Raw genomic sequence first — 25,169 nt, forward strand, 5'->3', positions numbered from 1 at the left:
CAACAATAACAAAAACAACACAATCAAAACAAACAGTGTTGCATTTAACGGTATTGAATGAGAAGTGTTTCACCCATAATGCAACTCTGTTGTTTTAATATATTTCTTACATTTTGTTTTGTTTTCGAAATTCGTAGACAAAAACAATAAACCCATACATTCATAAAACATTTGTTTTGGAAGGTAGGAAATGTAAAAGAAGCAGTATCTGTGTGCAAATTATATTAAAAGATAGACAAAAAGCTAAACAACAACAGCACTATATCTGCCTAAAAGTAACAAAATTAGATATTTTATATACATATTTAAGTAGATAAATGAATTTACATTTGTTTTATAACTTCTAATAATAACTGTAATAAAATTATTAACAAACTGTTGAAAACTTTGCCGGCTTACATTCGATGTTAAGCCGCCATTGGCTATTGTAGTTATGACGTCGGTGCCTTTAATTTTAGTTGGCACAGCTTTAAACGAGCAGTAGTTCATAAAATTTTCTTGAATTAGACACACGACCAAGAGAAGAAAAAGAAACATACAAAAATAATACGGGAGTTTTATAATTTCGAAAGCATTTTTTCAATACAAAAATTCTTTATAATTTTTTTAGTTCTTTTAATTTTATTATTGCACAATAACCTAAAAACAACCAGTTTAATTATAAAATAAAGTAAGAAGTCCACATTACTAAGGTTAAATATTAAAAGAAAACGAATTAAGAAAAAACTAGAACAAAAAAGTTGACGCCATTTTGGTGTATGTGTTGGAGACCTTATAAAGTGAAAAAAATAGAAAATCGAGAAAAAGTGCGTGGATGTGTTGTGTATGTGAATTGTGAAAAATAGCAAAATAGATCTATTTATATTTTCAGAAAGATTTTCATAAATTAATAATTAAAATCAAAAAAAAAGATAAAAGTAAAGTAAATTGTATGTGTAGAAAAAAAGAAGTAAAAAAATAGAAGAAGCAAAAAGTAGTTGAAAACAATGGCAAAGGTTTATGAAAAATCCATTTCTCAACTTAGCAACAATTCCCTATTGCAACAACAACAACAGCAGCAGCATCATCTAACACAGCAACAACCCTCTTCTTTATCTTCGTCATCTGTGCTATTGCAACAACAACAATCTGTGTTAAGCAACATACAACAACAGCAGCAACAAAAACCAAATAATAATAACAATGCCCTTGCAAATGCAAACAATTTTATAGGTGGTTTTAGTTCTTTCGATAGTGATTCTTTACCCGATTATTCTGAATTCGATTCAGAATCGGTAACATTGGATTATTTCAAGGAAAGGTATGAATGGTCTCAAACTTAAGGGAGTTTTTTTCGTTTTTTTTTTTTTTGTAATTTTATAAGTTTGTTACGTTTTGTTTGTTTTTCTTCGTTGATTCGTAACTTTCGTTATGTTTTTGTTTTGCTTTATTTGTTATTATTTATTAATTTTATATTGTTTGTTGTTTTTGTTAATCCATATTTTGCATTTTTTATTTATTTCTTTTTAACATTAACATTTTTTTTATTTATTTACTTATTATCGCCTAAATATTTTCTTTTGTTTACTTTTTTTATGCCTCCTCGTTCTTCTTCTTATTGATAATTGCCCACCCTTTTTCAATTTGTTGTCATTTTTATTAAGTACTTCAAATGTTTCCCGTTACATATTTTTGTTGTATCTCTTCTTTAATTACGAGAAGAAAAAAAATCCAAAGAAACAAACGTCATTAAATTGTCCTTTGTTTTCATTTATTTGTTTATTTATTGTTGTTTTCTTTTTAATTGTCGTTTAAGTCATATAATGTCTAGAAATTCATTCACAGGTGCATTGTTACAACACAACAAACATTTTTATTAGAATTTGATAAATGAACAGTGGTATTGATTCAATTTCTATAGTTCAAATAGCTTTTCCATATTAACATAGACATTTTATTGTTTGACATTGAAAATTGACCAGGTTTACTATATTCTCTGCGAATATGTGAAATATTGTTTTCAGTGTTGAGTTGATCTTGGATTGTGGAGGTAGTACCTATATTGTTATAAACTCTGTTTTGTTTCTTTTTTGAAATATAAAGGGATATAATAACTAGCAGTCATTGTCTTGTGTAATTTTAACGATCATGATGATTATGGAAAAATATACAAAAATAATAGATAATAAACTTACTAATAATTCTATGTTACAAGGACAATCGCCAATTAGTTGGATCCTAGTCATTGAAATTTCTTTTATTACATTTATAAAAATTTTGAATTTTGTATTAAATTATAGTTTTAATTCCTATCTTTTTATTTTTCTTTTAGTTTTTATTCAATGTAAATTATATTAGATCATCAACGATGCCAAAAACATAAATTACACCATATTTGCTGGTAGTATTCAATTCAGTTGTATAGAAACCCACGTCTATTTTGTAGTCGTTATTGTTTGAGTTTAAAATATTTTCACACTTTTTGTAACGAAAGAAAAAATCATCATCTAACATGTTTATTAATTTTTAGTTGAATATTTTAACTAAAAAAAATTAGCACATAATTTCAATTATTTTATCTGTTTCTTTGTGTTCATATATACAGTAAGGGTAATCTAAATAGCAATGTCATACAAATAAATAAAAATGTCTGATAGACAATAATAAAAATAAAAAGAACTATACGAGCGGAACTAAACTAGAACTGAACTAGTACTGAATTAGAACTGAAGTAGAACTGAAGTAGAACTTAACTTGAACTGAACTAGAACTGAACTAGAACTAAACTAGAACTGAACTAGAACTGATCTAGAACTGAACTAGAACTGAACTAGAACTGAACTAGAACTGAACTAGAACTGAATTAGAACTGAATTAGAACTGAACTAGAACTGAACTAGAACTGAACTAGAACTGAACTAGAACTGAACTAGAACTGAACTAGAACTGAACTAGAACTGAACTAGAACTGAACTAGAACTGAACTAGAACTGAACAGAACTGAACTGAACTGAACTAGAACTGAACTGAACTAGAACTGAACTGAACTAGAACTAGAACTAGAACTAGAACTAGAACTGAACTGAACTGAACTAGAACTGAACTGAACTAGAACTGAACAGAACTGAACTAGAACTGAACTAGAACTGAACTAGAAACAAACTAGAACTGAACTAGACCAGAACTAGAACTAAACAAGAAGATCTAGAACTGAACAAGAAGATCTAGAACTGAGCAAGAAGATCTAGAACTGAGCAAGAAGATCTAGAACTGAACAAGAAGATCTAGAATCGACCTAGAAATAATCCAGAAATATATAATCTTAATACAGGACCTTTCACAGAAGAATAACCAATTGAATGTGGAATTATTTATTTTTTGTTCACTTGATATATTATAGACCTATTCAAATGATTTTTGATTTCGGTTCCTAATGTTTACATTTGTTGTTTTTTTATAAAAAAAAAGGCTTAACAATAACAATATTGTCTAGTGTCGCTTGTTTTAAATTAAATTGCCTAATTTTATTTTATTATTTATATGAATTGTATTATATGTGTCTGATTTTTTAGTGATTTCATAATTGAAATTAACTAACAATACATTTTATATCCATCACCCTGTCTCATCCCCAGCCACAAACAACGGTCACATACCAAACAAACATTCATTTAGTCTATTCATTTGTCATTTGTAGCATACAAATAGTTTTCATTATATGTATTCTGTTGTATTTAGATTTATACATCTTTATACATATAGAAATACATATACATACATTTTTTATTTAAATTATCTATAAAGGAATATTAGTTTTTGACTTATTTCTCAAAAAAAATTAAAATGTATTTTGGGTGGACAAGATATGTATTGTGTAGGAGTAAAAGTATTTTATGGCTTCTGCTTAAAACCATACGATTTTTTACTATACTCTTCCAAAGAACGGGATTTAAATCTGCTACTTCGGGTTAGTTTTTCCTAGAAGGAAGTCAATCGTCACTCCATTAAGTTCAAAGAATCTGTATCCTTTCTTTGCACTTAATGGAGTGACGATTGAATTCCTCCTAGGAAAAACTACCATGGAAAGTAATATTTTCACTTATTTTTTTTTTAGTTTGTTTGCAGGCTTTGTAACATATATGGAGGATGATGTAACATACATCCTCTTTTAAAATAACTAAAACATTTTGCAAGTATCCATTTTCAAGATACTTAGGGGCAGTACATCTGTTTTCATTTTAGTTTACAAAAAGTTTTTAAGACGAATTCTATCCCTTCATTGGATTTGCTTTCAGAGTGTATTAAATGTACAAAACACCTCGATATAACAACCTAGCCAACTAATAGTGTCACTGCATATCTTTAAAGAAATTACTTTTACTCCTCACTAGTAATTAGTCGTACATACATAGATTTTTGTTTAGTCTGCTATTTTTCCTTCTCTATACACTTTCTTTCTTATTCTTCTTTTTAATTCTATTCAACCATTCATATTTTTTTCTCATTTGATTTAAAATGTTGCTGCTGTTGCCAAAAATTTCTTTTTTTCCTTTTTACCGAAATATATTCTTTTTTTCATGTCGTTTTGCTTACATTTGCTTCCTTTAATGCAAATATTCATAAATTTTATCTTTTGTCTACACGTTTAATATTCTATGAATAGTTTTATAAAATTGTTTTGTATTTGTTCATTTCCATTGTAGTTGTTGTATTTTCTATTCTTTTGATTATTGCCGTCTCGTAAAACTATTTCTCTTAGTTTTGTGGTTGTTGACTTTGCTTTTGTCACTGTCACAACTACATGTACATATACATCTGCATGTTGACAAACATTCGTATCGAAAAAAAAGAATTTAAAGTAAAAATAAACAAACAAATAAAAACATCATAATGATGAAAAATTATTATGATTCAATATTTATTGATGCGCAACAATGACTAAATGTTTCCAATAATTATTATTTACATTCTAAACATATACATACTTGTTGTTATTGTTGTTATGAATGTTATAAAACTTTTTATAAATCAAACATAATATTCATACAGACACACACACACATATATAATATGCATATACAATCACTTACATGTATAAAGCATGTATGCATATTACTAATAAATTTGATTTTAGTAAATGTTTTATTTAATTACCCAATATGTAATGTTGTTTACAAAATATAGGGAATTGGTGGGAAATTTATGAGATTTTCATTTAAAATAATAAAAGTACTTTGTAAATACATAATCTAAATCTAACTTCAAATATTCCACATCACATCTGGGATTAGCGACGTTCCAACCTGAAGTTTATTTTGTACGACTTTTGCAATTTTATTTTAGTTTAAAATGAAGACTTAGCATCTTAAATTACTTCTTTATCCATTGAGAAATTGTCATCTAAAGCTTGAAAACTTATGGTTTTTGGTAGGTTAGATTAGGTATTCAGGCTGTAAAGACGCACTCTTGATTCCTGTTGGTCCCTTTGTGATACCTGTAAAGGTAATAGAGATATAAAGAATGGGATAGTTTTAGTGTTTAACCATAAGAGAGGTATAGAGTAAGTATAGAATGAAATTTTGAGAGTAATGAAGAGAAAATGTTTAAGAACGGTCCATTCACCTTGCACCCATACAACTGTAGGCCCAAATAGGGCTAGTAAACCTTTTAATCAAACTACAGGTCGCAATTTTGGAGATAATTCAATGAAATTTGGCACACGATATTTTATGGTACAATACACGAAACCTATTGAAAATGCTTAACATCGGTCCATTATTTCACCTAGCGCCTATACAACTAAACTTACGAATAGGACTTGTGAACCTTATAATCAAACTACAAGTCGCAATTTTCAAGATAATTCAATGAAATGTGACACATGATATTTTATGGTACCGTAGAGGAAGCCTTTTGAAAAAGTTAACATCGGTCCATTATTTCACCTAGCTCCCATAAAACTGAACCCGCCAAATAGGGCTTTTAAGTTCATAGTTATGTTTAATATACTTGTATCTCGACAAAAAGCTTCCAAATCAAGCTCTATACTAGCCTTGATGACCCTCATGAACTTTATAATTATAGGGCCTAATCACTATCAAAATTTTACTTTAATATCCACAGTTTTATTAAACAATAAATAAAATTCCACTTAAATGCTATATTACAAAAACTATAGCTCATTTTATTCGTATACAGGTAGGGTATTATATGGTCGGCCTCGACTGACTTTAACTTCTTACTTGTTTTTCATATATAAATTGTTTTTGTATTTTCAAAAATTTTTATTGAAAATATTTTCAACGCAAGGTGAAGTGTTTTACACAATAAAGGAGTTAATCTTTGGATAATAAACATTGTCGTCCTGTATAATTTACCAAAGTAATAAAATGTTTATTGGGTAAATAAACCAAAAAATTTCACTACAAATATTTAACTTTATGTATATTGCAAAATTTTATTTTAAATATAAATTTTAAAACAAAAAATTATGTTTAAACAAAAGTTTTTAATAATGCACATTGTTATAAACAAAAAATGTATATAGTTTTAAATAAACACAATATGTTTAGTAATTTTCTAAGAATTTTTTGCATTTTTTTCTTTTTTATCTAAAAATTAATAATATCAAATACTACATACTTTGTTTAAAAAATATTGTATGACAAAACCGATAGTTTTATAACTAGTAATACATATATAAAAATTTAAATAAATGTGGTAGCTTGGCAGTAAAATTAAATTCTACTTCTATTTAATTTAACTTTTTAATTGGTAAAATCTAAAATATGTTAATTTGAATATATTACTAGCCAGTTATAACACTATCTGCTTTGTTATGGTAGATATTTTTTTAACAAATTGTTTTTTTTTTTTGCCTTATCTTCTCGTCTCTTTAATTAGTGTCAAGTTTGTTTTAGTTTTCTATTTTTGTGTTCATTTTCAAATTTTGTATGTTTATACATACTGCTCTTGCAAAATGTCCGTCGTCCATCAATGACCATCAAACAAATTTGTTAACAATAATCCAATTAAACTGCTAAAATCATCTTAATTATGGTTAGCCAATATAAACATATTGTTAGTAAGACTGTACAGCAACAGTTCTCAAATGGGGTGGTTAAAGAATTTCTAGGAACACCACAGTTCCTATTCTGAGAAATACTTAGATAGATAGATAGATAGATAGATAGATAGATAGATAGATAGATAGATAGATAGATAAATAGATAGATCAATAGATAGATAGATAGATAGATAGATAGATAGATAGATAGATAGATAGATAGATAGATAGATAGATAGATAGATAGATAGATAGATAGATAGATAGATAGATAGATATATAGATAGATAGATAGATAGATAGATAGATAGATAGATAGATAGATAGATAGATAGATAGATAGATAGATCAATAGATTGATAGATAGATAGATAGTAGATAGATAGATAGATAGATAGATAGATAGATAGATAGATAGATAGATATATAGATAGATAGATAGATAGATAGATAGATAGATAGATAGATAGATAAATAGATAGAGAGATCAATAGATAGATAGATAGATCAATAGATAGATAGATAGATAGATAGATAGATAGATAGATAACATGTCTTGGTTTATTATCCAACTGTTAAAGATGGGTTGACTTCTTGATTGGAAGAACCTTCGTTTTCTCGTGTAGATTAAGTTTCAATGTTTTTTTATGGTGCCCCTTACTGTCATTGGGACTGCATTTTGGTAGATTTAAATGTTTCCCCCACTACCTTCGATCAGTGAGGGAAACATTTACACTGGAACAGCATAGTTAACCACAGACCGATAAATATAGCTTATAAGTTATCTTTAACCAAAGTGCTGCCGGGTTGCGTTTTGAGACCTTATTTCTACTTCGCAATATGTGCGTAATTGTGACTCCAAGATTTTTTGGTTGTTTAGGGTCACAATTTGTAATCTATAGAATACTGCGCCAAGGGGTAAATTTACCTAAAGTTACGGCTACAGGTTGCGCGCAGTAAAGAACTCATATATTTCATTGAGATAACCATTCATCAGAAAGTGGGTTTAATCGGCTCTGCACTCGTTAGGTCCTTTTTCCTTTAATTGTAAGTACTTTCGATGCCAATTATGCCTCAAGGGTCTAGTATTTGTATTTAGCTAAGATTACCTCTATGGTTAACGCACCTTAACCTGTTCGCTCTAATTTCCTTCTGGCTGTTGGCAAATAGGTTAATCTCTCTCTCTCTGTGCCATATATATTTTCAATTCATTTTACATATTTCGTTACTTTGCGGAAATCCAATATTTTCATCACAAGAATAAAGAAATTAATCAAAAAAGTAAAAATCTACATTGAATAAAAAACCCCATTGTTTTATTTTCCACTTTTTTTTTAAATTTCAAGTTGTAGAATATTTCAACTTGCTGAATATGATTGATGTTTTAAACATGAATTCTTTTCAAAGATTTTTTTAATCTCAAAATGTTAACATCACTTCATGCAGTACACCTCTCTTTACCTAACTCATTCTTTTGCTAATTTTGCAGACACTTGAGAAATTTTCTATGTTTTCAAGTGTAATTTTTACTCTAAAAAGTGTAAATGATTTTTTAAAAGCCCCATAACCACATAAACAGTACAAAAAAAAAAAAAACAACAAATTCATTTTAAAACAGATGGCAAACAGTGAAACAAATTAGAAAGCGCCACCAATAAATACAACAAATACTATAAACTAATGTTTTCAAAATGTAATTAGATAATATTGCAACAACAACTAGAAATAAAAACAAAACAATAACAAGACCACCAATAATAAAACACAAGTAGAGGTCTTAAAAGTTCGTTAGGGGTCTCTTGCTTTATTTATATTCATTCAACCAAACACAGCACCACCCAACACTACAGCAGTAGAGCCGCACAGCAATAACACAGTTTGACAATGAGCAAAAAATAAAAAAAAAGTAAACTACAACTAACTTGAGCAATATTCATTGTTAAAATAATGAATAATAACAAAAACATACAATATGTATAAAATGGAATTGTTGAAATCTTTAAAAGAGTAATTTAATATCATACCACTTACTGGTAACAGAAATGTAATTCATTGAAAGATTTCAAAGTTAAAATAAAGTTAAAAATCTTGATGATATATAGCAATTCTTCTTCTTTTTCTGATATTCCAATTTAAAACTTATTAAAAAGCAAAATGTTTATCTTTAAACTTTAATCCCCAATAAGGAGAATTAGGAAGGGTTTCTCATGGCTACTCAGTTAAACTAGGCTTAACTTGCTGTTAGATTAAACTTGGAACAAATTTAGGCGGACTTTAAGCGATTATTGTGTTTTCTAGTATCAGTTAACTTTGTTAGTATTGCCAACTTTTCAGTCAAAAATATAAACAATGAACAGCTGTTTTTTGCAAATATCACTTTTGTTCAGTCGTAATTCAGGTCTGAGTTGGGGAACAACTCTCGCGTCATCACGATTATTTCTTAAACGCGTTCAGGCTTGTGTTTGTTGCCTGGCTTTCGACAGTTTTGCGTCTCGCTCGCACTGGTGTAGTGTATTATGTTCAAAGTTATACCATTAACCAGGTGCTTTCGTATCACGTATCACAGGTTATGTTTTATTGGTGGAGACCATAGAATACTCGAACGTTTATACCCTGGTGGAGACCATTAAAACTCAACTGTTTAAACCATGGTGGAGACCATTAAACCTCAACTATTTATACCCTAGTGGAGACCATTAAAACTTTTGAAATTTACTGGTGGAGTACCATTCAAAACTCAATTTTAACTTAAGGGTTTAAAGGTTTCCAGCTTCCTATATGAAGATATAGGTCGACTTGGAGGATTCCCTTTAAACCAACGTGGGACATCCTGGCATTTTGCTTATGAGCTCGGCTAACAATTCAAATAATACAACAAAAAAAAAATAACACTAGTAAATTGTAAAATTTTAGAAAAAATATAAATAAACATTTAAACAATAATAATATCGATAAATGAAATTAGAAAATTACTATTTACTTAAATTATTAAGTTTTTCTTCTTCCGATTTTTCACTTATAACTTAAGTTTACACTTAGTTAAACATAGATAATAAGTAACTTTACTGATTACTGAAAAACACAAATAGTAAACCAGGTTTAACCAAAAGAATGAATATGATCTTTATCTGAAAAACTCGCTCTTAGTAATCATCCTTCAGATAATCATTTCCCCACGTTGGCTTTCTATAAACTTTCATTTTTAACAATAATTAATAAATACTTTAATTACTCTGTTCTACCATCAGCAACAACAACAATTTAAACAATATAATCGTTGTAGTGTAAATGAGTTCAAATTTGTAACAGACAAACAAAATAATTTTCAAAAAAAAAAAAAAAAAAAAACAAATATTTATAAAAAAAACTATAAAGCGCAACAATAACAAAAAGAAAAGAACGAGCTGAAGACCCCTCACTTCCACCCTCTGACCAAATAACAAACCAACTTATACACACATCTTCATGCTAAAACACTCCCATATCAGTGTCTCGTACTTCACTTCACTGATAACCAACAACCCAGAAAAATTTGAGGAGAGTGTAGTGAACATTTGTATATGCATATGCAGCAGCCTTGTAAAATATTACAAAAGACAACAGCGTCATTGTATACTCCTATGTATTTGTTTTTGTTTGTATGCTGTCGCTGTAGTAAAGAGTGTTGCAACAAGTGGGGTTATGTCTATAAAGATAATATTTCAATTATTTTGTAATAAACGTCATGATTACAGTTTGAGAATACATTTTTTTAGAAAATTATAATGTGATGAGGTCGGTGGATGTTTTCTTTCTCAGCTGAGGCATTAAAATAGAGATTTTTGTGAAAAAATTTCGACTTATGATCCTCCTGTTCGGATCCATTGTGTTTTCAACAGACAGTGTGATGAAAGTCTAAATTTTTCATTATACCCTACACCACTTTAGTTAAAATCGGTCCATTATTATTTCGACTAGCCCCCGTACCCCCCAAATAGGGCCTTTTGGCTTATAATTAATTTAAATGATCTATTTTGTTAGCAAAAGTCGACAAAACTCAGTTTTATACAACTTTAAATGACACTACCGATATTTATAATGATCGGGCTTCATTTGACCCTATCCCCCATACAAACTCCCCTTCAAAAAATGACTTAAAGGTCAAACACTAATAACACTTTTAAATTCTACATAGAAGAAGACTTAACACCCCCAACATTTTTAATGATAGGGCCATATTTTGCCCTACTCCCCTTTGAGTCCTCTTGTAAAAAATATATTTTTTTGCCAAAAAAAGTAAAAATATTCCGAAATAAAGTTAAAAAATAAACCGAATGCTTTATTTTTTAAATAATCCCCATTTTTAACATACATACTGACTGGTGTAGGGTATCATATGGTCGGTTACGCCTAACTATACATTCACACTTGTTTTAAACTGTGCTTTGGGTAAAAGGTTTAATAACAAAATCTTTTACCAAATTAATAGCATTTCTTATTGACACACCCTGTTTTAAAACACATATTTTTTATATTAAAATATCAAGTGCTTCCATACCATTTTATTTTGTAATGTTAAGTAATTTGAAAATTTTTATTTGGTTGAATTATTTTTTAAGTGATCATTTTGTTTTTTCTATTTAGTTGTTTATTTGTGTCTTGTATTGTGCGTGCGTGTGCGTTCGTTCGTTCATTTGATTTGTTTTTCAATATCACCATTTTTCTATTCGTATTTATTTTGACGCATTTTTATGTTGTTATTATTATTGTTTTTGTCGTTGCATTTATTGCATGTTGCTGTTGAAAGATGCTTTTAATTTTTGTAATAAATTCTATCTAATTGAAATTTTGCTGTCATTCGCTGTCTAATACAAACATACACACACATCGAAAAAAATAAACTGATTTAATATAAGGATAAAATTAACAAAAATATCAAAAAAACTATTACAGTCACCCAGCAGTGAAAGTGGATTAAATATAGCTGGGGTTATTTTGAAACTCTGTAGACTTCTGGTCTTTTTTTACACTCAGTATATTATATAGTCTTGTCTAAAGTCTAATTTAGTCTATAGTCTAATCTATAGTCTACTCTATAATCTAGTCCATACAACAGTCTAGTCTATAGTCTAGTCTATAATCTAGTCTATAGTCTAGTCTATAGTCTAGTCTATAGTCTAGTCTATAGTCTAGTCTATAGTCTAGTCTATAGTCTAGTCTATAGTCTAGTCTATAGTCTAGTCTATAGTCTAGTCTATAGTCTAGTCTATAGTCTAGTCTATAGTCTAGTCTATAGTCTAGTCTATAGTCTAGTCTATAGTCTAGTCTATAGTCTAGTCTATAGTCTAGTCTATAGTCTAGTCTATAGTCTAGTCTATAGTCTAGTCTATAGTCTAGTCTATAGTCTAGTCTATAGTCTAGTCTATAGTCTAGTCTATAGTCTAGTCTATAGTCTAGTCTATAGTCTAGTCTATAGTCTAGTCTATAGTCTAGTCTATAGTCTAGTCTATAGTCTAGTCTATAGTCTAGTCTATAGTCTAGTCTATAGTCTAGTCTATATTCTAGTCTATAGTCTAGTCTATAGTCTAGTCTATAGTCTAGTCTATAGTCTAGTCTATAGTCTAGTCTATAGTCTAGTCTATAGTCTAGTCTATAGTCTAGTCTATAGTCTAGTCTATAGTCTAGTCTATAGTCTAGTCTATAGTCTAGTCTATAGTCTAGTCTATAGTCTAGTCTATAGCCTAGTCTATAGTCTAGTCTATAGTCTAGTCTATAGTCTAGTCTATAGTCTAGTCTATAGTCTAGTCTATAGTCTAGTCTATAGTCTAGTCTATAGTCTAGTCTATAGTCTAGTCTATAGTCTAGTCTATAGTCTAGTCTATAGTCTAGTCTATAGTCTAGTCTATAGTCTAGTCTATAGTCTAGTCTATAGTCTAGTCTATAGTCTAGTCTATAGTCTAGTCTATAGTCTAGTCTATAGTCTAGTCTATAAGTCTAGTCTATAGTCTAGTCTATAGTCTAGTCTATAGTCTAGTCTATAGTCTAGTCTATAGTCTAGTCTATAGTCTAGTCCATAGTCTAGTCTATAGTCTAGTCCATAGTCTAGTCCATAGTCTAGTCTATAGTCTAGTCTATAGTCTAGTCTATAGTCTAGTCCATAGTCTAGTCCATAGTATAGTCTATAGTCTAGTCTATAGTCCAGTCTATAGTCTAGTCTATAGTCTAGTCTATAGACTAGTCTATAGTCTAGTCTATAGTCTAATCCATAGTATAGTCTATAGTCTAGTCCATAGTATAGTCTATAGTCTAGTCTAAAGTCTAGTCTATAGACTAGACTATAGTCTAGTCTAGTCTGTAGTCTAGTCTATAGTCTAGTCTATAGTCTAGTCTATAATCTAGTCTATAGTCTAGCCTATAGTCTAGTCTATAGTCTAGTATATAGTCTATTGTCTTGTGTAAAGTCTTTTCTGTAGTATATTACAGAGTCTAGCCTATAGTCTAGTCTGTTCTTTAATCTATTTTAGTCTAGCATAGTCTACAGTCTTGTCTAAAGTCAAATGTTTAGTCTAGTATATAGTCTAGTCTTGCTATAGTCTAGTGTATATTCTAGTATAAAGTCTATAATATAGTCTAGTCTATTTTTAAGCTTTATTACGTTTAAAATGTCTTTGAGTGTATAATTAGAGCAGTTCAGTAACTACAAACATTTCCTTATAACATCGTAGTGTGAAGTCCCAGCTGGGGAAATAATTCATATAAATTTCATCTCATTTTCTCACATAATACATGCTCTCGTTTACTTTTTATCATAATGTTAAAATATAATTTTTTTCATAACTTTTTGATTTTTTTGCAAATTGTTTAAATATCTTTTTTTTTTTGAAAACAGTTTTAAATACAAAATCCAAAACTTAAAGTGTTCAAAAGTGCATTGAAAAGAGTTTAAATAAATTATTCCCTACAAATACTAATAAACAATTAAAAGTGCAGCTACAAAAAAGCGTAATATTACAAAAAAAAACCCAATTAAAAGATACTTTTTACAAAAAAATAAATAAAACAAAAAAACCTTATCAAATAATTAACAACATATTGATTGATGGCATTCCCTTGCAACACACACACAAAAAGTTAAAAATAATATTTTAATAAAAGACTTTTTTCCAAACTAACGCTAAACTTTTTTGATAAATAAATAAATAAAAAAAACAAAAGCATTTTTTTGTAAAATACAACAAATTAACCAAATAAGCAATTAAGCAATTAAGTTTTACATATTCAATAATAAGTTTAAAAATAAAACAAAATAAAATAAATTTTTTATAACTCAATTAAATAAATTTAAAACTACAAACATTATTTTACAAACTGGTAAGTAATTGCTTCTAATGTAAATTGTTTTCTTTTGTATGTTTTTTTACTAATTGTTTTTTTTTAATCTTAAGATTTGGTTCCATTAATTTTGAAGATATCAATTTCTGTATTTAAAAAGAAAACTTTAAGTATTTTCTTTTGTAATATAGAAACTGGTGACAAAATTTCTTTTGGAATCCTAAAACTCAAATTATCGAATATTTTTTTATAAAATATTTTATTATGTTTTGGTATATTTATATAGTTCACGACGTCCATCACCATCGAAAATGGCGCCCACAACGACTATCGAGACCATAACAATCACCAGACCTTTAAAGGTAAGAATTTTCGTTATTTCATTCACTATTCACTAATTTATACAAATCAAAAAAGTATAAATCGCTGAAATATCCAAATAAGAAAGTGTATTCTGTCGGATTTTCAGAATAAATTTCCAAAAACTAATGACTTTAAACAATGCAAGCAAGTTTTTCTTACATTTTTTAAAATCTGACACTATTACTGACAGACGCAATGCTGCTCATCGTTAGCACGTGTTAGAGTATTCTCTTTAACATTTCACTTGTCAACAAACATAATTGGCATGCCATCTGATCTGTCAGCAGTGTCTTGGTATTCAAACATTTTTTCTTTAAAATTTGCGGCACTTTTTTAATATTGTAAAATAAGAACAAAAAAATTTAAATATTTATCATATACGTATACGAAATACTACTGATAAGTAAAGGGTGTGATTTTTTGTTATTAAAAACATGGTATGCTTTACAAATTAATGACGTGATTTAAATTAGGGTGTTTACGCAAAACATGGAAACTTTAAAAACCTAAATTGAAAATAAAAATATATTTAAATAAATGCTATATTTTTTTTTTGTACTTGCTGTTAGTATGGACTGTAGGCCAGTATAATCGGGACCATAACCTTAGCCTTGTCTAAAATTCGTAACTTTAGTCTTGCACTATGGCCTAGTTGAATAAACTGTAGTGTAATTTATGGTACCACTATATCTGGGCTATAGTCTAGTATAAATTGTAGTAAAATATCTATATAATCTATAGTTTAGTCTATAGTCTAGTCTATAGTTTAGTCTATAGTCTAGTCTATAGTCTAGCCTATAGTCTAGCCTATAGTCTAGTCTATAGTCTAGTCTATAGTCCAGTCTATAGTCTAGTCTATAGTCCAGTCTATAGTCTAGTCTATAGTCTAGTCTATAGTCTAGTCTATAGTCTAGTCTATAGTCTAGTCTATAGTCCAGTCTATAGTCCAGTCTATAGTCTAGTCTATAGTCCAGTCTATAGTCTAGTCTATAGTCTAGTCTATAGTCTAGTCTATAGTCTAGTCTATAGTCTAGTCTATAGTCTAGTCTATAGTCTAGTCTATAGTCTAGTCTATAGTCTAGTCTATAGTCTAGTCTAGTCTATAGTTTAGTCTATAGTTAAGTCTATAGTCTAGTCTATAGTCTAGTTTTTAGACTAGTCTTTAGTTTAGTCTATAGTCTATAATCTATAGTATAGTCTATAGTCTAGTATATAGTCTAGTTTATAGTCTAGTTTATAGTCTAGTTTATAGTCTATTATACTCTAGTTTATAGTCTAATCTATAGTGTAATGTATAATCTAGTATGTAGTCTAGTCTATAGTCTAGTCTACGGTCTAGTCTATAGTCTAGTCTGTAGTCTAGTCTATAGTTTAGTCTATAGTCTAGTCTATAGTCTAGTCTATAGTCTAGTCTATAGTCTAGTCTATAGTCTAGTCTATAGTCTAGTCTATAGTCTAGTCTTTAGTCTAGTCTATAGTCTAGTCTATAGTCTAGTCTATAGTCTAGTCTATAGTCTAGTCTATAGTCTAGTCTATAGTCTAGTCTATAGTCTAGTCTATAGTCTAGTCTATAGTCTAGTCTATAGTCTAGTCTATAGTCTAGTCTATAGTCTAGTCTATAGTCTAGTCTATAGTCTAGTCTATAGTCTAGTCTATAGTCTAGTCTATAGTCTAGTCTATAGTCTAGTCTATAGTCTAGTCTATAGTCTAGTCTATAGTCTAGTCTATAGTCTAGTCTATAGTCTAGTCTATAGTCTAGTCTATAGTCTAGTCTATAGTCTAGTCTATAGTCTAGTCTATAGTCTAGTCTATAGTCTAGTCTATAGTAGTTAGTCTCTAGTCTATAGTCTAGTCTATAGTCTAGTCTATAGTCTAGTCTATAGTCTAGTCTATAGTCTAGTCTATAGTCTAGTCTATAGTCTAGTCTATAGTCTAGTCTATAGTCTAGTCTATAGTCTAGTCTATAGTCTAGTCTATAGTCTAGTCTATAGTCTAGTCTATAGTCTAGTCTATAGTCTAGTCTATAGTCTAGTCTATAGTCTATAGTCTAGTCTATAGTCTAGTCTAGTCTATAGTCTAGTCTATAGTCTAGTCTATAGTCTAGTCTATAGTCTAGTCTATAGTCTAGTCTATAGTCTAGTCTATAGTCTAGTCTATAGTCTAGTCTATAGTCTAGTCTATAGTCTAGTCTATAGTCTAGTCTATAGTCTAGTCTATAGTCTAGTCTATAGTCTAGTCTATAGTCTAGTCTATAGTCTAGTCTATAGTCTAGTCTATAGTCTAGTCTATAGTCTAGTCTATAGTCTAGTCTATAGTCTAGTCTAGTCTAGTCTATAGTCTAGTCTATAGTCTAGTCTATAGTCTAGTCTATAGTCTAGTCTATAGTCTAGTCTATAGTCTAGTCTATAGTCTAGTCTATAGTCTAGTCTATAGTCTAGTCTATAGTCTAGTCTATAGTCTAGTCTATAGTCTAGTCTATAGTCTAGTCTATAGTCTAGTCTATAGTCTAGTCTATAGTCTAGTCTATAGTCTAGTCTATAGTCTAGTCTATAGTCTAGTCTATAGTCTAGTCTATAGTCTAGTCTATAGTCTAGTCTATAGTCTAGTCTATAGTCTAGTCTATAGTCTAGTCTATAGTCTAGTCTATAGTCTAGTCTATAGTCTAGTCTATAGTCTAGTCTATAGTCCTAGTCTATAGTCTAGTCTATATCTATAGTCTAGTCTATAGTCTAGTCTATAGTCCAGTCTATAGTCTAGTCTATAGTCTAGTCTATAGTCTAGTCTATAGTCCAGTCTATAGTCTAGTCTATAGTCTAGACTATAGTCTAGTCTATAGTCCAGTCTATAGTCTAGTCTATAGTCTAGACTATAGCGTAGTCCGCCTGTCATTTATGGGCAGTAAAACATGGCATTTTCTTTACTAGGATAATATGGGCAATAAGGAGTACTGTTTAAACAGAAATTTCATTGGGAACTTCTGTTGTAGTTTCGGTTTAGACCTAAGAGAAATGTATCAGATTGTTGTTTACTTTATAGGCAGCATGCATAGGTTCACCCACATTCTTTTATGAGCCGATCTAATGTAAGCTGCTTTTTAGGTAGTCCTGAGCATAGTCTGTAGTCTGGAGGGAGATGTTACTAAAGTAAAGTAATTGCTGAAAAATTTACAATCTGACATAAATAAATATGTACACTATTTATAAATTTCTTTGTATATACATCAAATAAAGTCTAAAATGTCCGAACTCATAACAAGATTTTATGCAGTTTGTAAACATCAACATTTTAAAAAATAATTATACATATTTATTATATTATTTATATATTTTTTTAAATTCTAGGTCATTGCATTTATTTGTGGTGTTATAGTTGTTTTACTTATGATTATGGCATTGGCATCTACCGATTGGCTAATGGCTGAAGGTTGGCGTCAGGGCCTCTTTGTACACTGCATTGAAGAAGATGTATTGCCACCACTTCCATTCAATTTACATGATCCTCCAGGCTGTTATCCCAGTCGTGATGTCTGTAAGTATTGATTTGATAATTTTTTTTCAAATATTTTTATTTATTTGTGTTTTTTTTTTGTTTTTCTTTCTAATTTATCGTTTTCATTACGTTTACAGTTTATATTCGAGCAACAGCTGTTCTGTGTGTCATAACATTAATTACGGATGTTGTAGCAACAATACTAACAGGACTCGGTTTAAAAACACAAAATCACAATTTAAAATATAAATTTTATAGAATTGCGGTATTAGTAATGTTATTATCATGTAAGTATTAATAATATTAGGCAAATATTGTTTTTAAATATTTAAAAAAAGTAATGGTGACATATTAAATAAGCAAAATTTGAAATTTTGCCCTTTAATTCAAGTTTAATTTAAATGAATGTTTTAATTACAGTATTAGCTGTTTTATCGGCCTTAATTATTTATCCTGTATGTTTTGCCGGTGAATTAAATCTGGGTGAGTTTCATTTAATGTTAGAGTTAATTTATTTTTAACTGTTAACAATTTGGTGTTAACATTTCTTTTATCTTACTTTAGCAAATCGACCAATTTGGGAATTTGGCTGGGCCTATGGCGTAGGCTGGGGTGCAGCTATTTTTCTATTTGGAGCTGTTGTTCTATTATTATGCGATAAAGAATCGGAAGAAATTTATTATAAGGAAAGAAAAATTGTACATGAAAACCAAATGCGCGCCTAGGCCAGGCCGCACGACCTGCCTGACGTCGTTCTTTAGACATATAAGTATACTTTTTGAATTGAAAACGAAACAATTTTATTTATTATAATTATTATCAGTTATTTTTTTCTCTTACTTTTTGTACTACCCTAATCCAAAAGAAGAAAAAAAACAAACTTCCCTTTCCCATAACATTGAACTTATATCCCCCACATTACTACATATTTTCATACACACACACTCTTACTTGATCCTCCTTCACCCTATTCCATGAAAATTTATAAGTTTGAGAAAGATTTAAGAAAACGCAAAAAAGAACACACAACTCCCACTTTTAACTCGTACATAAGCGCATTATAAAATGGAATAAAGTAAAGAAAACAAAGGCTATAAACCATAAAAACATATTTAACATCATAGACATTTAGAATTGCATATATTACTATATACTAATGAAAAACAAATTATTAACAAAACTAAAAACTAAACAAACAAAATCATATGAATCGTATACAAAACATATATAAAAAAATCGTATATATACATTAATATATACATATATATAGAGAGATATATAGAGCACATATTTATTTAGAAATTTATTTTGTAAAATTCCCTTTTTTTGGTTTCTGATAAAGGTTTTTTTTGCCCCTTTACGCTATAAAATGTTTTTGATTTTTGAGTTTAATTTTTAGATGCGATATATTCAAAACAAAACCTATAATCCTCGTTACATATATTTATATATAGAAAGAAAGAAAATACATATAAAATATTTAACAAACATATAGAAATCTTGTCATAATATATAATTGCTTGATAGTTTCTTAATATTTTTCACTTGTTTTGTTAATTTTTAGAAAATTTCCTTTAATTTCTTTTTTTTTTCTCAAAATTACAACAAACCACAAAAATGTTTATTATAAATATTTGGCTAATATTCCATGTAGTTTATGTGTGTAATTGTGTAAAAGAAAATTTTATTAGACAAAAAACCAATCTGCAAATTATAAAAAAAAAACAAAAATTATTCCAAATTTACTATATATGTATAACAACTTAAAAAAAAACATTTTGACAAAAAGTAAAAGAAACATAATTAAAAATGTTTAATAATAATAGGTAACCCGGTCCGGTTTAAGCCATGCTTACATTATATAACCTTTTAATTTATTTTTGTTTTTTTTTTAATTAATTTTTCGTATTTATAACAAAATTTTTAAACAAAAGTAATAAATATATTTGTTAATAATATTATCAAAATATTTAAAGCAAATCTTTGAATGAACACAATATTTATACCTTTACTAACATGGCACAAAATATTAAAGTTTTTCCAAATTTCAAATAAACACCCACCCTTCCCTTTTCTATATAGTTTTTTTATAGATTGAAAATAATTTTATACATACAATTTTGTTGAGAGCAAAAAGTTTTGTTTTCTTTGTGGTAAGACATAACTTGTCAAGACCATTATATAAACTTTTCTGTAGTCAAGACTATAGAATGGTGTATAATCTATAATCTGGATTATTGCATGGTCTATGGTCAAGAGTATAGTTCGGTATAGTATAGTCAAAGTATAGTATGACTTATAGTCAAGATTCTTCATACAGTCTATTGACAAGCCTGTAGACGGCCAGAATTCAAGGCTATATACGAATTTTTGGCATTTACTATAGACGATCTATAATGATGACTATAGAGGATCTATAATGCATTCTATAGACGATCTATAGTGCATAATATAGACAATCAATATTTTTGACTGTAGACGTTTTACAGTCAAAACAAAAGACTATAGAACGTTAAGACTAGAAATGATCTAGATGTGCTAGAGTCAATACTATATGATCTATAGTCAATACGATTATCTGGTTTATAGTAAAGATTATAGTGTGATCTACAAACTACATAGTCAATACTATAGTGTGATCTGTAGTCAAGGCTATAGTGTGATCTAGATTATAGTGTGAACTATAGTCAAGACTATAGTGTGATCCATAGTTAAGACCATAGTGTGGTCTATAATCAAGGCTATAGTGTAATCTATAGTCAAGACTATAGTGTGATATATAGTGAAGACTATAGTGTGATATATAGACCATATAGTGATCTATAGTCAAGACTGTAATGTAATATATAGTTAAGACTTAAGTATGATCTGTAGTCAAGACTTTAGTGTGATCTGTAGTCAAGACTATAGTGTGATCTATAGTCAAGACTATAGGGTGATCTATAGTCAAGACTATTGTGTGATCTATAGTCAAGACTATTGTGTGATCTATAGTCGAGACTATATTGTGGTCTATAGTCAAGACTTATTGTGATCTCTATTAAAGACCATATAGTGATCTATAGTCAGAACTAGATGGTGATCTATATTCAAGACTATATTGTGAACTGTAGTCAAGACTTTAGAGTGATCTGTAGTCAAGACTATAATGTGATCTATAGTCAAGACTATACTGTGATCTATAGTCAAGACTATATTGCGATCTATAGTCAAGACTATAATGCGATCTATAGTCAAGACTTTAGTGTGATCTGTAGTCAAGACTATAGTGTGATCAATAGTCAAGACTAAAGCGTGATCTATAATTAAGACTATAGTGTGAACTATAGTCAAGACTAAAGTGTGATCCATAGTTGGTCTATAATCGAGACTATAGTGTGATCTATAGTCAAGACTAAAGCGTGATCTATAATTAAGACTATAGTGTGAATTATAGTCAAGACTATAGTGTAATCCATAGTTGGTCTATAATCAAGACTATAGTGTGATCTATAGTCAAGACTATAGTGTGATCTATAGTCAAGACTTTAATGCGATCTATAGTCAAGGCTATAATGCGATCTATAGTCAAGACTTTAGTGTGATCTGTAGTCAAGACTATAGTGTGATCCATAGTTAAGACCTTAGTGTGGTCTATAATCAAGACTATAGTGTGATCTATAGTCAAGACTATAGTGTGATCTTTAGTCGAGACTATAGGTTGATCTATAGCCAAGACTATTGTGTGATCTATAGTCAAGACTATTGTGTGATCTATAGTAAAGATTATAGTGTGATATATAGTCTAGACGATGGTGTGATCTATATTGAAATATATACTCTGATCTATAGTCGAAACTACAGTCTGATATAGACGAGTCTTATAAATAATACTTTAGATGAACTATAGTCTAGAATCAAGACTGTAGACGTTATAAAGCCTGTTATGTATTAGACAAGACGATAAGTTCGTCTAAACAAGAAACTACGAACAGATTCAAATTCAAGACTCTGTTCCATAGTCATGATATAATTCTTTGTAAAACAAAAAAACATTTTGCTATGTACTTTTTTTAATCCAAAAAATATTAAGCATTTTTTTCACTTTCACACCCTGTATTTCCAGTTTAGCACATTTTCATTATATACATTTTTTTCAAATAACATAAATAAATGATAATAATATTTATATATTTTTTATAACTAAAATACTAAAACACTTTATTTATATAAAGAAACATTTTTTGATACTTTCGTATAAAATTTATCCAGATTCGTTTATTAAAATCATATTCATAATTTTAAAAAATCTTCTTAAAGATTTGTTAATAAAAAATTCAAATATTATTATTCAATTTAGGGATTTTGTTGTAATTAAAAAAATACTCATAAATTTGATATTAATAACTAAATAATTAACTGTTAACAATTTCAATTCTGTTTTTTATAAAAAATTTGTAAAATTTTACAAATTGAAAAATTCGTTTTTGAAAATTATGAATATGATTTGTTGTTTTTACTATTTTCTTAATATTTGTTTTGGCATAAAATGCGTTTCGTTTTTATTCAAATGGTAGTTAAAACTTGTTCGAATTGTTTTTATTTTAAACTTAATATTTATTTATTATTTACAAAACTTATAATTAATAGCTTTTCCTTTTAACTTTAACTTTTCTCAAAAAAAAAAAAAAAAAAAAAAAAACGACAAATGAAACGAAATAACTGATTTGAAAACCCTTGTTTTATAAAATTCAAAACATATGAATTTAAGTTAGTTATTTTCCTTATAATTATTTATTAAACTGGCAACTTATTTAATTTCCTATAATTACAATTTGGGCAGCTATAATATTTCGAAAACAAGCAAACATATCAAATCTATAAAAATTCTTAAAGAAATTATATTATAATTTTTATAATTTTTCAATTATTTATGTATTATTTTTTTATAACAATTTATTTTTATTTTTTTACAACTCTACTTAAAAACTGTTAACTTGTTTAATTAATCATAGTATTTATAAAAAGAAACGTTTTGTATAAAATAACAATTTAAAGCGGAAATCTCTTAAATTTCTTAAAATTTTATTTGTATTAGATTTTCGCCTTTTAGTTTGTTATTTTATGTTCTTAAACCTCCTTGACACTTGATTATTGATTTGTACAATTTTATTATTATTGATTATTATTTTTATTTTTTATTATTAATTTGTTTGTTCTTAAATAAAAAGTTTTTATTTAAATAAAATGTATGGCGTTTTTTCTTTAATTTAAGTTTAATTTGTTTTGATTTATTAGACTAAAGACTATTATGGCGTAGTCTGTACTTTGAACTATAGTCCGGCTATAGTCTGGATTATTTTAACCATAACATACAGTCTATAGACTGTAGTCAGGAGTATAAACTTATGTATGGATTTTAGTCTGGATATATAGACTATAGTCTAAACTATAGACTATTGTCTAAACAATCTAATCTCTAAACAATAGTCTAAACTGTAGACTATTGTCTAAACAATAGTCTATAAACTATAGTTTAAACTATAGACTATAGTTTAGCCTAAAAACTATAGTCTAAACTATAGACTATAGCTTAGACAATAGACAATATTGAGGACTATAGACTGTAGTCTGTAATCTGGACAATAGACTATTGTCTGAAATATAGACTAGTCTTAACTATAGAGTATAGTTTGGACAATAGACTATGTCCTCGCCATAGTCTGCAATCTGGACAATAGGCTATAGTCTGGACTATAAGCTCTATAATTTAAACAATTAACTATAGTCTAAACAATAGACTATAGTCTAAACAATAGACTATAGTCTAAACTATAGACTATAGTTTGGCCAATAGACTATAGTGAAGACTATAGTCCATACTATAGTCAGAAATCTGGACAATAGGCTGTAGTCTGGACTATAGGCTATAGTCTCAACAATAAACTATAGTCTCAACAATAGAATATAGTCTAAAATATAGACTATAGTCTAAACTATAGACTATAGTCTAAATTATAGACTATAGTCTAAATTATAGACTATAGTCTAAATAATAGACTATAATCTAAACTATAGACTATAGTCTAAACTATAGACTATAGTCTAAACAATAGAATATAGTTTAAACTATATAGTCTAAACTATAGACTATAGTCTAGACTATAGACTATAGACTATAGTTTGGACAATAGGCTATAGTGGGGATGATAGACTGTAGTCCAAACTTTAGTCTGTAATCTGAACAATTGACTGTAGTCTAAACTATAGTCTTAAGTCTGTATAATAGACCATAGTCTGGACTATAAACTATAGTCTGGATTATAGACTATGGTCTGCACTATAGTTTGGACTATAGTCTGGACTATAAGCTATAGACTGTTTATATATAGTCTGTTATAATCTAAAATTTGGACTTTAGTCTGGTCTATAGACTAAATTCTGGTTTATTGATTATAGTCCGGACTCTAGACTTAAGTCTTCAATGTAGACTGTAGTTTGGACTTTATACTATATTCTGAACTATAGAATATAGTCTAGACTATAGATTGTAGTCTGGACTATAGACTTTAGTCTAGACTAAAGCCTGTGTTTATGAGGGCGCACACGATATTTTTTAACAAATTGTTGCATTATTGTTGACTTGTGCGGGACTTTAGTCTAGACTATAATCTGGACTTTTGGCTCTGAAGGATTGACTTAAGACTGACTCCAGACTGTTCTGTATTTTTCCCTAATAAAGAAAAAAATATTTGTAATAGTCTTCCAGTTCATAACAGGTTAATTCAGTTTAAGTTTATATTGTGCGTTTAAAAATTTAACAAGAAATAATTAAATTTTTTTGTGTTCACACTATATTATAAAATATGATCATAAATTCACGGACACTAAACTATAGTCTATAGACTGAACTATGGTCCATTTGGTATTTTCTAGGACATTTTATTAATCAGTTTATTAAATTTGTCTTTATTATTCTAAT

The 25,169-nt window shown here is 28.5% G+C and overlaps 1 protein-coding gene across 4 annotated transcripts; it reads left to right on the plus strand.

Moving 5' to 3' along the window:
* The first annotated feature begins 487 nt into the window (after positions 1–487).
* LOC111684099 (transmembrane protein 47) lies at positions 488–20,348 on the plus strand. Of its 4 annotated transcripts, none has more exons than XM_023446223.2 (7): positions 492–823; positions 13,914–14,395; positions 14,643–14,718; positions 18,061–18,247; positions 18,346–18,495; positions 18,629–18,691; positions 18,773–20,348. In XM_023446223.2, exons 3-7 carry the CDS (start codon positions 14,668–14,670, stop codon positions 18,931–18,933), a joined length of 612 nt encoding a protein of 203 aa, XP_023301991.1. In that variant the 5' UTR covers positions 492–823; positions 13,914–14,395; positions 14,643–14,667; the 3' UTR covers positions 18,934–20,348. The 4 variants fall into 4 exon arrangements, with proteins under 4 accessions (XP_023301990.2, XP_023301991.1, XP_046804486.1 ...); XM_046948530.1 differs by having other exon boundaries at positions 492–692; XM_046948529.1 differs by having other exon boundaries at positions 492–670.
* Positions 20,349–25,169: the final 4,821 nt, after the last annotated feature.

The sequence above is a fragment of the Lucilia cuprina genome, chromosome 4, assembly GCF_022045245.1.
Source record: "Lucilia cuprina isolate Lc7/37 chromosome 4, ASM2204524v1, whole genome shotgun sequence".
Classification (NCBI taxonomy): Eukaryota; Metazoa; Arthropoda; class Insecta; order Diptera; family Calliphoridae; genus Lucilia; species Lucilia cuprina.

Coding starts and splice junctions, on each gene's coding strand:
- LOC111684099 (XM_023446222.2), top strand. CDS start 987: ATGGCAAAGGTTTATGAAAAATCCATTTCTCAACTTAGCAACAATTCC. Junction 14,719..18,060: donor CAATCACCAGACCTTTAAAG/GTAAGAATTTTC, acceptor TTTAAATTCTAG/GTCATTGCATTTATTTGTGG. Junction 18,248..18,345: donor TTATCCCAGTCGTGATGTCT/GTAAGTATTGAT, acceptor TTACGTTTACAG/TTTATATTCGAGCAACAGCT.